The sequence below is a fragment of the Onychomys torridus genome, chromosome 1 (assembly GCF_903995425.1).
Source record: "Onychomys torridus chromosome 1, mOncTor1.1, whole genome shotgun sequence".
Taxonomy (NCBI): domain Eukaryota; kingdom Metazoa; phylum Chordata; class Mammalia; order Rodentia; family Cricetidae; genus Onychomys; species Onychomys torridus.
The window spans coordinates 148,151,530-148,166,328 of NC_050443.1; the positions used below are offsets into that span (position 1 = coordinate 148,151,530).

General features: G+C 40.9%; 1 protein-coding gene across 6 annotated transcripts in view; it reads right to left on the reverse strand.

Moving 5' to 3' along the window:
- Window positions 1-2,280: 2,280 nt before the first annotated feature.
- Kiaa2026 (KIAA2026 ortholog) overlaps window positions 2,281-14,799 on the reverse strand; it is an 81,848-nt gene continuing 69,329 nt past the window's right edge. For 5 of the 6 annotated variants that reach the window (XM_036209182.1, XM_036209171.1, XM_036209152.1 and 2 more), the window contains 2 exons: window positions 8,581-8,768; window positions 2,281-7,502 (listed from right to left, as the gene is read on the reverse strand). In XM_036209182.1, coding sequence (XP_036065075.1) covers window positions 3,886-7,502; window positions 8,581-8,768 — 3,805 coding nt within the window. In that variant the 3' untranslated portion in view covers window positions 2,281-3,885. The remainder of the gene's footprint in view (window positions 7,503-8,580; window positions 8,769-14,799) is intronic. The other variant, XM_036209160.1, reaches the window with a different exon arrangement.

The following is a 14,799-nucleotide window of genomic DNA, read 5'->3' on the forward strand; positions in this document are numbered from 1 at the left end:
CTCTAGGCTAGCTGAACTGCAAGCCTCCAGCCCGTGCTGTCTCTACCACCCATCTCTCCGTGGGAATGCTGCGATCCCAGATGCACACTGTCACACCTGGCTTTTTATGAGGGCTCCAGGGATTTAAACTCAGGTCTCCAGGCTTGTACAGCAAGCACTTCCACCCACGGGCCATCTCCCTGACCCCCTAGTTTTGTTGAGTTCTCCAACTCTTATAAGAGCATACAGAATAAATGACAAAGGACCAGAGATTCTCGTGTGGTATTATTTACATAGTGACTTTTTCATTCCCATGTATCAATTACGTAATACTTTTTGGTTAGCTCATTATTATTATTATTGAGACAAGGTCTCATGTAGCTTGCAACCAGGTTGGTACTGTTGCCTCTACTTTCCAAGTGCTTCTACCTCAGGCTGTTCATGCAGTGCTGGGGACTGACTCGTGCACTTTGTACACGATAGGCAAGCACTCCCCTCATCTGCCCAGTATGGTGAAAGGAATGAGAAGCAGGCAGTCATACACCTGACAGCCGAAGTCAAGGCTTCACTACAGGGAGTCAGTAGCTCATATTGAGTTTTCAAGATTGTATCGAAAATTCTGAATTTGGGGATTGGAAAAACGTTCAGTGGTTAGTTCCAGTTCTTTAGCCTCCATGGGACTGAAGTTAGGCCACAATAATTTAGTAAATTAAGTTCTATAAAGAGCTTAGAGGATTCTTTTGATACAGCAGGTGAAGTGTTAGGTTACTTTGCTTTATAAATTTGGTATATAAACCTATTCATTGTAAGTACGATCCATGTATAATATGACACATTGAAAAAACGTTTTGCTGCACAGTGGTGGCACACAACTTTTTTTAGAATTTTTGTTTTGTTTTTCGAGACGGTTTCTCTGTGTAGCTTTGCACTTTTCCTGGAACTTGCTTTGTAGACCAGACTAGCCTCGAACTCACAGAGATCCGCCTGCCTCTGCTTCTCTAGTGGTGGCAGCTCACACTTTTAATCCCAGCACTCGGGAGGCAGAGGCAGGTGGATCTCCGTGAGTTCACGGCCTGTCTGGTCTACACAGAAAGTTTCAGGACAACCAGGACTGTTAACATACAGAACCCCTGTTTAGAAAAACAAAACAAAAAATTTATCTAAATGATTTAGATATGTATTGTATTTTATATGCATTGGTGTTTTGCCTGTGTGAGGGTGTCAGGGCCCTGGAACTGGGGCTACAGACAGTTGTGAGCTGCCATGTAGGTACTTGGAATTGAATCTGGGTCCTCTGGAAGCTAGTGCTCTTAATCACTGAGCCATCTCTCCAGCCCCCTACAATGCATTTTAAACATCACACACATTACATCTCTTGAAAACCAAGTTTTGTTTTTTAGATCCTGCTAGGAAAATGGGGAAGGGGAGGAGTGGGTGACTGAGTAGACCAGAGACACACTGGCAAAGGCACTGTCTGAGAGCATGGATATGTATTTAGGAACGGTTAGAGTAGAGGCGTGTCTGTAATCATTGCACTGAGGTAGTACAGATCAAGGGTTTGGGGCTAGCCTAACCTACACTGACAAAAACTATTCCTTTTCCCTTCCACACTGAGTAATTTTTCTTTTCTTCTCTCTCTCTTTTGTGGCACTAGGGGTAGAACCCATGACCCTGTACAAATTAGGCAAACACTCTACCACTGAGTTATGTCATCAGTATAAAACAATTGTTTGAGAAATCTGAGTAACATTTTAGAACATTCATTGTCCTTTCCACTTTAATAACATTATTTTGATACAATCTGAATGGAAAGCTTTAGGCCTCCTCTTTTTCTAGTTATATATGTGGGTGTTGTGTGGGTACCTATGGAGGGCAGAGGAGGGTACTGGATCCCCTGGAGCTAGAGTTAGAGGCAGTTGTGAGCTGTCAGGTATGGGTAGTAGAAATGCACTCAGCTTCTTGGGAAGAGCAGCACAGGCTTTCAACCACTGAGCTATCTCTCCTGCTTTTTTTTTTTTTTTTTTAAATAATGAAAAATATCCTAAAGTAGTATTTATTTTGTGTGTATAATGTAGAGGTCAGTGAACAACTTGCTCAGGCCTGTTCTTCCCTTCGATCATGTGGGGCATGGGGATTGAAATCAGGTCTTCTGGTTTGGTGGCAAGCACCCTTACCCACTGAACTATCTCATAGACCTAAGCCTACTCTAATATTTTATGTTTGAGACTAGAATGCTGTGATGGGTCTGAATACTTTAAGTGGACTGTGTACGCATCAGTATCTCAATAAGATAATCAGATATAAAGCTCCAGGGAATACAAAGCTACCTTTTATTTACAATGAAGCACATTCTCAAGCCATGTCAAGCCCTGAGTCAAGTCACCTGAGAAACAGCAGCTGCTTCGCACTAGAACTTAAGCAGTTGCTCCATAATATGTGGAAAAGAAGAAAGAGCACTACTACTTTTGCTCACTTTTAATTCCAAATGACAGAGAAATTCATGTTCTTAAACATAATTTTGGAAGATCAGCAACAATGAACAAGACCTCAATTTAAGCAGAAATGTGGAGAAGGAAGGTGAAGGAACATCACCACTCTGCATTACTTTTGCAACCTCTTATGATCCCAGATCATTAAAAAATTAGTTCGCCAGGCATGGTAGCACATTATCTATAATCCTGGTACATTCAGGAGGCTGAGGCAAGGCCAGCCTGGGCTATATGGAAAGTTCCAGGCCTGTTTAGGGACATAGAGAAACCTTAAAAAAAGTTTTAAGAAACATGTTTTGGATGTATAGACATAAACCAAAATATTCTTATCTAAAAACAACAACAACACACATTTGTTTGGTCAATACAGAATTTGGTGGGTTTTTTTTTTCCTATCCTTTTTAAATGTCTGGAACATAAAATTTTGAATGAAAACTTCAAATCAAAAGTAAAGTAGAACTATGGAGAAAGATTGTGAACTATCAGATCATGTCCTGGCCCTACTTCCCATGAACCAGGTAAGTGTGGACATGCTACTCAGCTCCCAAGATGACTGTGAAGATCAAAGGACATCCAAGAAAGGAAGCTCTGTCAAGTGCAAAGCCTGTGCAAGTGCTACTGTTTCCAGATACTTCCAATCTGAACACATTTTTTAAAGGGCTGTTTTCATTTATACCATGTATTCTTTTAATGGACAAGAACACATTTTAAAAATGGTATTCAAACAAAGAAATACAGCAACTCAGTTTATTATATGCAGAGTCTTCTGCATTGTTGCTAACAGTTCACTGGTCCAAAATTACTAAAATACTTAAAAAACTATACATTATGTAAACAAAACATAAATAAGACAGTATTGTTCTTTGTACATATATTTAGTACAGATTATTAGGGATTTAAGGAATATGTACAATTTTACACCATGGACTGCATTTTCTTAATGCATAAATATATATATATATATATATATTCTTTTTACAGAAACAAAAATAAGATGTCACTAATGACAAAGAATACTATACTGTAGATACAACACAACAGTCCAAATTTAAGAAGAAACATCGATATAATTATGTAAAGGCTAGCTTACTTAAACTAGTCAAACTTGACTTTATTCAATTTATGTTATATAGACAGGTAAATCTCGATGACATATTTTGAACAAAGAACCTTGGAAAACATCTTTACACCAATGAGTGAAATGGTATACTTTGCCCACCCCAAGAAAACAAAGTCTTGTGCAAGCTAATGGAGATACCTTAACACATACACACACACACACACACACACACACACACACACACACACACACACACGTATGAACAGCATGTTTTCAACAGTATAACAAACAGTTAAAATTTTTATGGGAGTTAAAACAATGCCCCATTATTTAAAAACTGGCTCATATAGTCTAATCTCAAGATGCAGCTGTGTCAGGCTTCTCTGAACCAGGTGACTGAAAAGCAGGGAAGACAGAGGCAGGATTTTGACTAGCAGATACAACAGCTTGAGGAAGAGATGAAGACAACACAGACACCTTAGAAGCTGGAGTATTAATGGTATTTAAAATGGCTCCTTCTGGGCTAACCAATAACTTTTTGACAGAGGTATCCAAATGAAACACCGATGTGCTACTTGGCAGTGGAGGATTATTGGAGGAAATGGCAGAAACCAAAGATGTCTTCGTCAAAAGAGCAGCTGGAGAGGACTTCATTACTGAAGTCAATGGCACCGTTGGTGCAGGGGGAACATAAACTTTAGCAGGAGTGGTTACAATTTGTGGTTTTGAATGTTCTGTAGAGAGAGAACTTGGGCTTCCAAGGCAGTTTACAATCTTTGTTGAGTTTCTTACAGAATGCTTTAAAGGCTGCCCACTTAAAGAATTATTTGATGTCTGTATCATCTTCTGGACAGGATTATCTACTGGTGTAGCCGGTATGGCCTGGGCATTGTTAATAACTAAAGGAGGTCCGTATTTTGGATTAGTAGAGATAAGGAGGACATGGCTACCAGCTCCAAGACCTTGTGGTGGAACAATAAACCGGGCTCCGTTCATCATGATTTGAGTACCTGGTGCCAAAGGTGTACTGGTGTTGATAACTATTTTTTGTTGAATACAAGGGTCACTGAACGGAGCACCTGCCAGACTAGTTATATTTAATGGTGGTGTACAAGTATGAATGGCAGAGCCACCTGCAGTAGAATTGTTACTGGGACTTGTTTTCACTAACGAAGGGGACATATGCTGGTTTGGCATAGAAGTAACATTGGAAGTATTAGTTATTTTACCTGGACTTGGTGAGAGGGATGGTAATTCAGCTTGAGGTTTATTTGTGTTTGCATTTGTTGGCACTGCAGTTGAAGGCCCTGGCGACTGAAACTGGAGAGAGGTCCGAGACTGTCTTTTGGAAAGAGATACAGGGTGTGTGGCTCCTGGTACTGTTGCTGAATGTGGAACTGTGTTGATTATTTTTGGAGATGTAGTCACAGGTGTAGGCAGGGCAACAGTAACAGGGATTTGCAAAGCTGATGGCAAACATTTAGGAGACACTGTTGGTTGTGTAGTTGAAATGAGAACAGATGATGCAAGGTGTCCTGTTTTTACAGTTGATATAGCCACAGTGTTTCCCAGATTTGACGTGCAAAGTCTATTTGACAAAACAGGCATAATTCTTGAAGAGGTATCATTTCCACTGACTAAGACAGGAGGTCGTGCCCCAGCTGAAGCAGAGGATGAGGTCACTGAAAGGGAACTCAAAGGTACATTTGCTCCTGTTCCTGAAAACATGTTTGCAGCTCTTGCTGTAGAAACCAATGACTCATTAACAGGAGGAAGATTCTGATTCACAATATTTGAGCTTGCTGGAACTGAGTTACCACTTGTTGACAAGGGCGAAACATAGCCCTTACTACTTTTGTCTTCTCCTTTTGGCATTACACTCTGCAATATATTAACTGATGATATCGCTGGCAGATTTCCTGGGGGGTTTATAATTGCTTGACCTATGTTTAATCCAATTTTCACATCTTTAATCTGAGACACAGTTGGTGAAGAATTTATTTTTATCGGTGCTCCCACTGTAGACGGAATGAGTACTATCTGGGGTTGCTCTGGAGTCTTAACGTATGTTTTATTCAAGGGAGGAGCAAGTGTCTGTTTTAATGATTCTGCAACAAGAGCTGAGGCTGAAGTGCCACTAGGAACTGGAGCATTAATGAAAACTACTTTCTGGGTAGAAACACTCGTAGATGTTGGTGCTGGTGCCATATTAACTGAAGGTCCACCACTAGAAGGAAGAGCAGATGGAGTTGACACCAGCATAAGTTTCTGAACAGGAGTCTCACTGAGCACATCTCCATTTATTGCTGCTGTTGCTTCTGATCTTGTAACTGGGTAGCTTTTTGTGATATAATCTACTTGTTGAGGTTTAGTTGATGTATGAATAACATTCGTATTTGTTTGTCCGAAATTTCCTGTTGATATGGTGTTTACACTAACTGAACTATTTGTTGTTGATGGTAGCAGTGAGCTGGAAGAAACAGAGGGCTTCAAGGGTGAAGAGGAGGGCATGTATGAGGTTTTTTCTATCATGGGGCCCACACAGCCACTGCTGGGGGGTTGGCCTAACATAGGTTTGAGATTTTTCCCCACAGATGGATGAAAGCCACATGAAATAGAAACACAAGTAGGTGTTTGGCTGAAAGATGGGAGATTAGATGTGGCAGTCCTTCCAGCTACTTGTGAAAAAACAGGGGATGATGTTGACTTTGGCACCAGAAATGCCTGAAGGTGAGGTGCAAAGGTAAGAAGAGAACTTGAAGCTAAACTGTTGGGTGAATTCTGTTCTGGATTAGTTTGTACTTTTACAACTCCAGTGTTCCCACCTCGCGTCCTAACAAGAATCGACTGGGAATCTCTTATACACACGGTCTTTAGTTCTTGCTTTGCTTCGGAAGAATCAAGAGTATGCTGTGAAGAAGAGGTGAGGGAACTGCCAGCATCTGTAGATTCAGGTAGTGGTGCTGCTGGTAAGAGGGGCTGAATTGTTGAAGAAACAGTGGCTGAAGTGACAGGCTGAGGGAAGGGGGCTGACGAAACTGCTTCACTTTGGCCGGTCTTCACTGGGGACGCTGACACACTCCTTCCAGAGGTCACAGGTGACAAGGGCTGTAAACTAGCATTCACATCTGATGGAGCTGCAACTGTCTTACTGAAAACTGTACTAGGCAGTTGGGTAGAAACTGTCCCTGCTGATGTGACAGGGACAGACACGAAAGAACAGGTCACACTTGTCGTCTGGGGGCAAGATGAACAATGCTCTGCACCTTTCTGCTGAGATGCTGCTAGCTCCTTTGCAACTGCTTTCCCCTCTTTGTGCTGAATCACAAAATTCTTAGGCAGAATAAGAACTTGCTGCATGATCTTTTCTCCTGTTTTAGAATCCAGCACAGGCTGCATTTGAATCTTGACAGAACTATTGTGAAGGTCTACTGGCAACCACTGACCACAGGGCATTTTGTATACCATCTGGAAAGGTCCTTTTGCACTGGTGAGGCAGGTCACTGCTGGTTTTACGGTGCTTGTTTCCACAGGAGATAGAGCTGGCTTTTCCACAGCAGGAACACTTCTACCTGTGGAAGGGGGCAGCTGATTTGTTAAGGTCACTTTGTTCCCGATATTCTTTGCAAGCAGGGCCTGAATAGGTTTGGTCCCTTTCTGGAGAGTGGACACTGGTACTGAATCCTTTGAGGCCAATGACTCCGAAAATGGCAGTTCTGTATGTTTTGACTCACCCAAATGGTCAATCTGCATATCAGCTTCTACGTTTTCAAGTGCTGCTTCATTTGTGCTGAGCTTTGTTTTCTTCCTTGGGGAAAGCTCTTTTGTGCTATCATCCAGATAACTACTTTGTTTGGACTGTCGCTTAAGTGTTTTAGTAGGCAGTATCTTCACTACATCTTTAGAAGACAACTCTTTTTTCAACAACTTGCTTCTGGCCAAAGGAAAGCCTATTTCTGATAATTTCATATCATCTGAAAATTGTAAAAACAAGCATTTTATTTATAGAAAACAGTGACTGAGTAACACCAGTTATAAAAATTAAAGTCAATCTTTGAGCAGGCAATTTAAAAAGAGTGCTGTACAGTCATTCCAAAGCTTCAGCACTACCAAAGAAGGTGATAGTGACCTTTGACATGCTGACTTCCCATATCCCAATTATGCTTAAGAGCAACTTATTACTGAGATTTGTTTTGGACTAACCCTGCTGGCATACTCAATTTAATTTGGCTAGTTTTCTTTCTCTGGATAGGGAAACCATAGAGGAATGGTTACAATTCAGTATTTTAGTCTTCACAGACTAAAAATGAAAACAAATGTTCAGCCTTTCTTGTTCTTTATCCTTAAAGAATTGTGGTCATATCTGGTCAAAAGAAGTTCACTCTTACAATTCACAAAAGATATGAAATATGTTAACATATTACTAACCACAAGTTTTCATATTTACTTTTCATATAACTAAAGAATGCCCCTGATGAGCTGAAATGAATCACATTTAATTTGCTTTAGCTACGCATACTTATTAGAATGATGTGTTTACTTTGGTCTTAGTCAGCCATGAACCCTGGTCACACCTCATTTTAAAAAATCTTCAGGGGTTGGGGATTTAGCTCAGTGGTAGAGCACTTGCCGAAAGGCCCTGGGTTCGATCCTCAGCTCCACACACACAAAAAAAAACAAACAAAACAAAACAAAACAAAAAAACCTTCAGAATCTTAAGGATTTCTCAAATTCATTTACAGCAAACTTTACCAACAGAATTTTAATAGTAGTAACAATAAAAAAGATGAATGAATTCCAAATGGGTAACAGATTAGCCGTGTCTGATCTGCAACAGGCAATGACACATATATAACTTAGGGTTAGGCACTGGCTCCATAAACTCTAAGAAAACTGATAATGACTATAATAAATTGCTTACATGAATATGGGTAGTATTTCTGTAAATTATCAGACTTCCTCAATCAAAATTCACTAACCCCATTACCTTTTGCCTTCACAACAAACAGAAAGTTCTCTTTGTGCTTATATTTAAAAAGTTTGAATGCCTACCAGAATCCACGTGCTCTTTCTCCAGGTTGTCTAGAGGTTCTGCTGCATCTACAGACTTACTGATTTCTGCTTTAGGAGGCTCTCTCTCAGGGTTCCCTTCACAGTCTTCAGTAGTCCATAGTTCCCTAGTAAACTGATCGTGATCGGGTTGTCTTTGGAAATCATCATAGTCTTTCTTCAGGCGGCTCCTAAAATAAACCATGTAATGTGGAACTTTTGGAAGCTAAATTAATTATCATTTTAAATTAAACCTTGAAATATGTTCAATTGTCATTAAATTATGATGTTTTAAGTGTATCTAAAATGCCTATTAGTTCAGTCTTGCCAATTATTAATTGCCCAAAAAGACAAAACTTATGCTATATGCTTAAGAAATTAAAGGTTATATCTTACAATTTCTGAATAAAACTTGAATACACTATTTTTCTTTCTGAGGGTTCCAGCTAGAACTATTAAGAAAAGCAGTGCCTTCAATTTCTTTCTTTAAAGACTTGAAGTTCTTATCATACAGGTCCTTCACTTGTTTGGTTAGAGTTACCCCAAGATATATTATTTGTTGCTATGGTAAAGGGTATTGTTTCTCAGATTTCTTTCTCAGCCTGTCTATCATTTGTATACAAGAGGGCTACTGTTTTCTTTTTTGTTTGTTTGTTTGTTTTGAGTTAATCTTGTATCCCACCACATTACTGAAGATGTTTATCAGCTGTAGGAGTTCTCTGGTAGAATTTTTGGGGTCACTTATATATCTAACGTATCATCTGCAAATAGCGAAAGTTTGACTTCTTCCTTTCTAATCTGTATCCCTTGATCCCCTTTTGTTGTCTTATTGCTCTACCCAGAACTATAATGAATAGATATGGAGAGAGTAGACAGCCTTGTCTTATTCTTGATTTTAGTGAAATTGCTTTGAGTTCTCTTTCGTTTAATTTGATGCTGGCTGTTGGCTTGCTGTATATTGCTTTTATTATGTTTAGGTATATTACTTGTATCCTTGATCTCTCCAAGACCTTTATCATGAAAGGGTATTAGATTTTGTCAAAGGCTTTTTCAGAATCTAGTGAGATGATCATGTTTTTTGTTTTTGTTTTTTTTCTTTCAGTTTGTTTATATGGTGGATTACATTGACAGCATCTCTGGGATGAAGCGTATTTGCTCATGGTGTATCATCTTTTGTATGTGTTCTTGGATTTGGTTTGCCAGTATTTTATTGAGTATTTCTGCATCAATGCTCACACAGGAAATTGGTCTGTAATTCTCTCTTTGTTGAGTCTTTGTGTAGTACCTGATACTCAGGTTAACTGTGGCCTCACAAAAATAATTTGACAACATTCTTTCTGTTTCTATGTGTGGAACAATTTGAGGAGTATTAGTATGGTATGTACTCACTCATAAGTAGGTGTAAAAGTATAGGATAACCAGAGAGGCTAGATAACAAGGAGAGCCCAAAGAGGGATGCATGGATTTCCCTGGGAAGGGGAAATAGAAGAGATCTCCTGAGTAAATTGGGGGTAAGGGGAGGTGGGATGGAGGTATGGGATCTTAAAGGAGCAATAGTGGAGAGGGTGCTTGAACTGGCCACCCACTGTAATCAGATTGGTGACTACCCTAATTGTCATCAGAGATACGCTATCCAGTAACTGATGGAAGCAGATACAGAGATCCACAGCCAAGCACTGGGTTAGCTCCAGGAGTCTTGCTTGAAAAGGGAGGGGGGATTGCATGAGCCAGTGGGTCATGGGGGAACCTACAGAGACAGCTGATGGGAGCTCATGGACTCTGGACCAACAGTTAGGGAGCCTCCATGGGACTGACCTAAGCCCTATGTATGTGTATGCTTGGTCTCTTTGTAGTGAGATCAGGACCTGTCCCGGGTGCTTAGCTGGCCTTTGGTAACCTGTTCCCTATGTTGGATTACCTTGCCCAGCCTTGATGCAAGGGGAGGAGCTCAGTCCTGCCTCAACTTGATGTGCCAAGCTTTGCTCAAGCCCATGGGAGGCCTGCCCCTTTCTGAATGGAGACTGGAGACAGAGGAGGGGGGTCGAAGGGGAGAGGAGACCTTGGATGAGAGGAGGAAGGAGAAACCGTGGCCAGTATGTAAAATAAATGAAAAAATGTGAGTACATGAGCAACACAGATTGGACTTGGTGGGACTTTTGGGGAGGGTACAAGGGTAGGAGGATGGACCTGGGAGGAATGGGAAGCAAGTATGATCAGGGTACATTGTACAAAATTCCCAAATATTAAGTAAGTACATTATATTGGGGGGAGGGGAAGGAAAAGCAATAAATACCTAAAATTTTCTACTTAAATTGAAAAATTAGTCTCAAGCCACTAGCTCGGTGCTCACCAGCAAGACTGGCCAGCAAGCCCCAGGGATCTATCTGCATGTCTTGTATATGCTTGACACTTTACCCTCTATGAGGAGGGGATGGGGGTAGGTGGTGGTGGTGGGGAGTGGGAGAAGGGAGGGAGCACAGGGGTTGGTATGTAAAAGGAAAAAAGGGAGAACAGGGGTTGGTATGTAAAAGGAAAAAAAATTTTAAATAAAAAAAATATTTAAAAAGGTGATTTTTGAGAGCTTGTTTGGAGGTTCTAGCAGGGGAACGCAGCTACTTGTACACCCTTGACTGAGACCTGTCCTCCTCTATCTGGGGAAGGTCGTCTTCTTCGACGGAGCGGAGCGCGCAGCTTCAGGAGGGACGCACATGGAGCGGTGAGGGAGGAAGGGGACACCCGCCTAGCTAGCCAGATCAGCCGAATCAACCCTGGCAATCAATGGGGTGACAGATGTCGCAGCCAGATCGCCCTCACATCTTCACCAACCCCACATCTGACAGAGGGCTGATATCCAGAATATATAAAGAACTCAAGAAATTAGACATCAAAATGCCCAACAGTCCAATTAAGAAATGGGCTATAGAACTAAACAGAGAATTCTCCACAGAGGAAGTTCAAATGGCTGAAAGACATTTAAAGAATTGTTCAACATCCCTAATTATCAGGGAAATGCAAACCACCTTATATCTGTCAGAATGGCTAAGATAAAAAAACACTGAAGACAGCTTATGCTGGAGAGGATGTGGAGCAAGGGGGAACTCTCCTCTACTGCTGGTGGGAATACAAGCTTGTACAGCCACTTTGGAAATCAATATGGCGCTTTCTTAGAAAATTGGGAATCCATCTCCCCCAAGATCCAGCCATACCACTCTTGGGCATATACCCAAGGAATGCTCAATCATACTACAAGGGCACTTGCTCAGCTATGTTCATATCAGCATTGTTTGTAATAGCCAGAACCTGGAAACAACCTAGATGCCCTTCAACTAAAGAATGGATAAAGAAAATGTGGTACATATACACAATGGAGTACTACTCAGCAGAGAAAAACAATGACATCATGAGGTTTGCAGGCAAATGGATGGATCTAGAGAAAATCATCCTGAGTGAGGTAACCCAGACTCAGAAAGATAAACATGGTTTGTACTCACTCATAGGAGGATACTAGATGTAAAACAAAGATGACTAGACTGCTACTTACAACTCCAGGGAGGCTACCTAGAAAACAGGACCCTAAGAAAGACGCAGGGATTGCCCAATGACAGAGAAATGGATGAGATTTACATGAACCTGGATGTGAGTGGGGGTAATGAAGGGCAAGGTTCAAGGGAAAGAGAGCTTAGGGGAGCGGGAGATCCCAGATGGATCAAGAACAGAGAGGGAGAACAAGGAATAACAGTCCATGATAAATGAAGACCACATGAGACTAGGAAGAAGCAACATGCTAGAGGTCCCCAGAAATCCACAAAGATACCTCCACTATAGACTACTCGCAATGGTCGAGAGAAAGCCCAAACTGACTTAGTTTGGTGATCAGATGGCCAAACACCCTAACTGTCATACTAGCTAGAAATCTCATCCAATGACTGAGGGAAGTGAATGCAAAGAGCTACGGCCCGTCCCCAGGTGTAGCTCCAGGAGTCCTATTGGCGAGAAAGAGGAGGGATTGTATGAGCAAGAATTGTTGAGACCAAGATTGGAAAAAGCACAGGGAAAAATAGCCAAACTAATGGAAACACATGAACTATGAACCAAAAGCTGTGGAGCCCCCAACTGGATGACACCCTCTGGATATGTGAGACAGTTGATTAGCTTGAACTGTTTGGGAGGTACCCAGGCAGTGGGACTGGGACCTGTCCTTAGTGCATGAGCTGGCTGTTTGGAACCTAGGGCTTATGCAGGGACACTTTGCTCAGCCTGGGAGGAGGGGACTGGACCTGCCTAGACTGAATCTACCAGGTTGAGCTGAATCCCTAGGGGAGTCTTTGCCCTGGAGGAGATGGGAATGGGAGGGTGGGCTGGGGGGGAAGGCAGGGGCGGGAGGGGGGAGGACAGGGGAATCCATGGCTGGCTGATATGTAAAATTAAATTATAAAATAAAAGAAAAAATAAAAAAAGAAAATACTTCAAGGAATTATTAACTAAACTATATAAAATGACGTATTTTTCCCTGTTAAAAAAATATCAGTAACACCTTGGTGAATGAAAATAATTTTAAAAAAGGTGATTTTGTTTGTTTTTTTTAAAGATAGGGTAGCACTATATAGCCCTGGCCAGCCTGGAACTTGCTTTAATGAACAAGCTTGTTTTGAATTCAAAGAGATGCCTGCCTCTACCTCCTAAGTGCTGGGATTAAAGGTGTGTGCCACAACACGTGGCATTAAACATGGATTCTGGGGATCAAACTCTGGTCCCTGTGCTTGCAAGGCAATTGTTTTATTACAAGATAGGTACTTACCAAATGAACTATTACTGAACTTGATATAGCCCTAAATTACTCATTATAGTGCAGTCTAGATTGTTTTTCTTGGTTTTGAAGAAGGTCTTACTATGTAGCAGACTAGGCTTAGATCAGATTTACAATCTTCCTGCCTCAGACTCCTAACTGCTGGGATTACAAGTGTACACCACCGTTCCAGTCTAGAAAAATCATTAAAAAGTAATTTAAGTGATAATAATTTTGCATTTTATTTGTTATTAATGTGTGTGTATATGCGAGTGTGCACGAGTTTGCAAGAAAGCACACTTGTTCCATGTGCACATGTGAGGAGATCAGAGGACAGTTTCCACCATGGGCTCAAGGACTGAAGCTCAGCTCTCCAGGCTTACATAGCACGCACTATTCCTCTCTGAGCTATCTCATCAGTCCTAAGTGACAGTACTGATTATTATTAATATTATACAGATTATCACAAACAAATGTATCCCTTAGTCCTGGGAGTAAGAAACTTTTGGTCTTATTAGAAATAGTGTTCATGAAGCCTAGGGAAGCAAAGCTGGAATGACTTCTAACTTTTATAGGATTCTGGCTGTTTCTGAGAAACTAGAGAGGCAGAACATTTCCAAATGATTACATGCTATTCTGGAGATCCTTTATTATTATTTATGTTAAACTAAGTTTTCTACTTTACCCTTAACCTTTACCTTGTTTGAAATTTGTTTACATCCATCTATCTATTCATCCATCTTTCTATCCATCTATCTATCCATCCACCCACCCACTAATCAATCATGTATGTCTGTGTGTGTGACAGAGAGTGAGAGAGTGAGAGAGTGAGAGAGTGAGAGAGAGAGAGAGAGAGAGAGAGAGAGAGAGAGAGAGAGAGAGAGAGAGAGAGCACGCACGAGCAGATGTGTCGCAGCGCAGCAAGTGTCAAAGTCAGAGACAACTTGCAGGACTCAGTTCTCTCCTTCCATCCTGCAGGCCCCAAGGGAACTCAGGTCAGGTGAGGATCAGTAGCAAGTATATGTACCCTGGCCCTTTGTTTAAAAATGTAAATTTGAACATACATTCTTCAGTATATTTTTACTACAAGTTTTTATTTGTATATATTGGAGTTTAAACACTACCTTTTATAAGATTTTGGGCAAATTCCTTAATCCCTCTGGATTATCAGTTATTCATTTACAGGTTGGGAATAACAATAGCACATCATAGTATGTCAGTATGTACAGCATGTGCACACACAAGTGTTACCAGGTAATTCTTTTCAATTTATCTTTTAAATTGTTGCTTAAGGATTTAATGGGGCTATGAGCTACTAAAGTGAGCTAGTAAAGAATAACTGTAAAGTGAATTTCTCTTTTCACCTGTAATACTAGAATAGAGAAATTATCTATTCGGTGGTTGAATGCTATCCTTACTTTCAGCTAATGACTAAT